Below are 3,098 nucleotides of genomic sequence, written 5' to 3'. Positions count from 1 at the left end.
GTCGTGTGTGTGTGTGTGTGTGTGTGTGTGTTGTGTGTGTGTGTGTGTGTGTGTGTGTGTGTGTGTGTGTGTGTGTGTGTGTATGTGTGTGTGTTAAAGAGAGAGAGTGTGTGTGTCTGCCTGAGTGCGCGCGCGTGTGTAGTGTATGTGTATGTATCTGTTCAAACCATTATAAACCCCTTTATCAAATGCGGGCTGGATTGTTCTTTAAACACAAGTACCATTAAAACATCTGGTGGCTTCGATAAACGCGAATAGTCGCACAGGTATCATCTAATTATAGCATTACCATAAACCTATGAATATAGTGTATCATCAATTATTGTACAATGCGCTGTTCATCGAGTGATTGTCAACGGCTATTTCGCACATTGATTCTTATATATATATATATATCCGACACGATACGATTGCCCAACACGTAGAGCCATCATCGATTCTTATATATCCGACACTATACGATAGCCCAACACGTAGAGCCATCATCGATTCTTATATATCCGACACTATACGATAGCCCAACACGTAGAACCATCATTGATTTGCAATGAACTGACGCCACGTCTCGTGAAGCCCGAACGCAAGTTAAAACTTCGATTAGATGGTGCGCGCGCGCTCTCACACTTTCTCGTGCAGGATACGATGACTGGCGCTCGGCGTGTTGACACCGGCTTGCTGCGCCGCAATCTCTCTCGTGTCGGCGCACGCGGGCAACAGTTCGTTCGACTCAAGTTCTCCGTCCGACTTCGTCACCTCCGCGCTCGATATCAGCTCAAGGCGCTGCTCGGCTTCGGCGCCCTCTGGCGGCCGCAACCGGCGAAAGCTGCCGCTGCTCTCGCTGCCCAGCTCCTGCACGATGCTCAGTTTGGTCGTCGACGCCGACGACATTTTGGCTACGAGAGGCACCGCCGTCGGCTCGCCCTTGAGCGAGCCGGAGCGCTTGCTGCTGCGCAACGCGATCAGCTCGGTGAGGATGGAGCCGTTAGAGGCGTGACGGTTGATGTTCGTCTGGCTGTTGTTGGAGCGCGACGGCACGTTCTGCGAGTACGCGTCGCTCTTATACTTGAGCGCGCGCCGCTGGCACAGCCCGTAGCGGCTCAGCAGAATGAAGAAGTCGCGGTGGAACTGACGCGTCATGATCGCGTATAGGAACGGATTGCAGCACGAGTTTAACGGGTAGAAGAACACGAGCAGAATCTTCGACTCGGAGATGCCGATCAGAGGCAGACTGCCTGCCGCCGTCAGACCGAAGAAGGCGATCGGCGCCCAGCAGGCGAAGTCAGTGAACACAAGCAGCGCCATGCGCTTGGCGACTGTCGCGTCTCCGCTGTTGGCGTTGCCGTCGTGACCGCGTATCGAGCAGTACATCTTCAGGTAGCAGTAGCAGATGACGGCGAAGGCGATCATCGTGATGACGAGCAGCGCGAGCACGTAGCCGAGGTCGACGTACGACGACACCTTCATTGGCAGGCAGATGCTCGTGCGGCTGTAGTCGCTGACGCCGGCCAGCGGCAGCGCTGCCATGACGACGGAGAAGCCCCAGCCGACAACCATCACCTTGCGCGCGAGGCCGATCTTCAGCCGCTTGTTGAGGTGCAGCGCGTACGTGATGGCGCACCAGCGCTCGAGCGTGATGATCGTCAGCGTGAAAATCGACAGCTGGCTTGCGAAGACGGTGAGAAAGCCGGCCACCTGGCAGCCGCCCTCCAGCTGCCACAAGATGGCGTGGTTGAAGTACTCGCCGAGCGTGTGCGAGTCGACGGCGGCCAGCATCAGCAGGTAGAGGCCCATGCAGAAGTCGGCGAACGCGAGGTTACACATGAGAAACTTCGACACGGATATCTTGAAGCGGCTGCTCAGCAGCACGACGATGACGGTGAGGTTGCCTAGCAACGCGGTGATGCTCACCACCCAGACTGTGACGCGCAGCAAGTCGGGACCCATCACGTCCTCGCACGGGTTGAAGGCGTCTGCCTCTGGGATGCACTTAGCGATGCGGTTGACACGCGGTCGCTCGCTGATGTTCTGACAGACGACATCGATGGACCTAGACGCGACGGTGCTGCCGCTCCACAACCCATCTTGACCGCCTGTTTGAAATATAGGAGAGCTTTCTTATCGTACGATCAGGAGTAAGATAATATAGCTCCTATATTATCTTACTCCTGGTACGATGAATACCACTTGCGATGTTTAACCCGACTAATATTTGTTTAAATTAACTTATGGACGCATAGAGCATATAACCGTCATATTAAATTATTATTTTTATTATTGATATTATTATTATTATTATTATTATTATTATTATTATTATTATTAACAGCATAGCGCCTATATTATGTTTGACGTTCTCACACGGCATCTAAGACTGGTTGGACGTATAAGAACTATTGCTATTGCATATTGATTGTTTTTCACTAGAAGCTGCTCCCTACCCACCCCTCCCATGCCCGGGGGCTGTGGTCCTACAGCAGCAGTCCTGTTTCGTAATGAATCGTGATGATTATGATATTCATGAAAATTATCTTGGGAATGTAAGGTCATTATAGGCAAGCAAAAAATGATTTTTTTATAATAATAATTAAGCCACATTAACTCAGTTGTCGATTGCCGATGAGGAGGAATGTACTGATTCATTCTATTAGTGAATTACTTACTCTCTCGACACGGTCGTGAAGTTGTACCGTTGCTATGGAAATTTCCAAAGCCTCTTGGACCGCCAATTCCATCGAAGGATCGTTTCGCGCGATTGTAATCGCCTGTTGTAACGACAGATGGCGCAGTGGTCGTAGACGTTGTCGAGAAACACAGACGCTCCTGTTGCTCGATCAGCTTTTCCAATTGCCGCTTGTATTCTTGCGGATTTGCCTAAACGAATTATTTAACAACGTTCGGAAATTCCATGGCGTAATGAGGCTTACTGCATTAGCTACATTAACGTATATAGAGCGCTCTAATTAGCTTCTTATTAGGTTTATATTTCGTAGTGACATTATTGCCTAAATTGCCATCATTGAGAAATACAAGCATGGAGAACCGCGCATGCCGGGCTTTTCCTTATAAAACTGGCTAATGACCACCACATTGTATTTTAA

At 50.3% G+C, this 3,098-nt stretch overlaps 1 protein-coding gene across 1 annotated transcript in view; it reads right to left on the bottom strand.

The window, feature by feature from the left end:
- Nucleotides 1-89: 89 nt before the first annotated feature.
- LOC106811433 (lutropin-choriogonadotropic hormone receptor-like) overlaps nucleotides 90-3,098 on the bottom strand; it is a 45,001-nt gene continuing 41,992 nt past the window's right edge. Inside the window, exons 9-10 of the mRNA XM_014815046.1 lie at nucleotides 2,661-2,871; nucleotides 90-2,090 (exon numbers count right to left, since the gene is read on the bottom strand). Coding sequence (XP_014670532.1) covers nucleotides 619-2,090; nucleotides 2,661-2,871 — 1,683 coding nt within the window. The 3' untranslated portion in view covers nucleotides 90-618. The remainder of the gene's footprint in view (nucleotides 2,091-2,660; nucleotides 2,872-3,098) is intronic.

The sequence above is a fragment of the Priapulus caudatus genome, unplaced genomic scaffold (genome assembly GCF_000485595.1).
Source record: "Priapulus caudatus unplaced genomic scaffold, Priapulus_caudatus-5.0.1 Scaffold538, whole genome shotgun sequence".
NCBI classification, from domain to species: Eukaryota; Metazoa; Priapulida; class Priapulimorpha; order Priapulimorphida; family Priapulidae; genus Priapulus; species Priapulus caudatus.
This window is presented reverse-complemented; position numbering and strand designations above follow the sequence as displayed.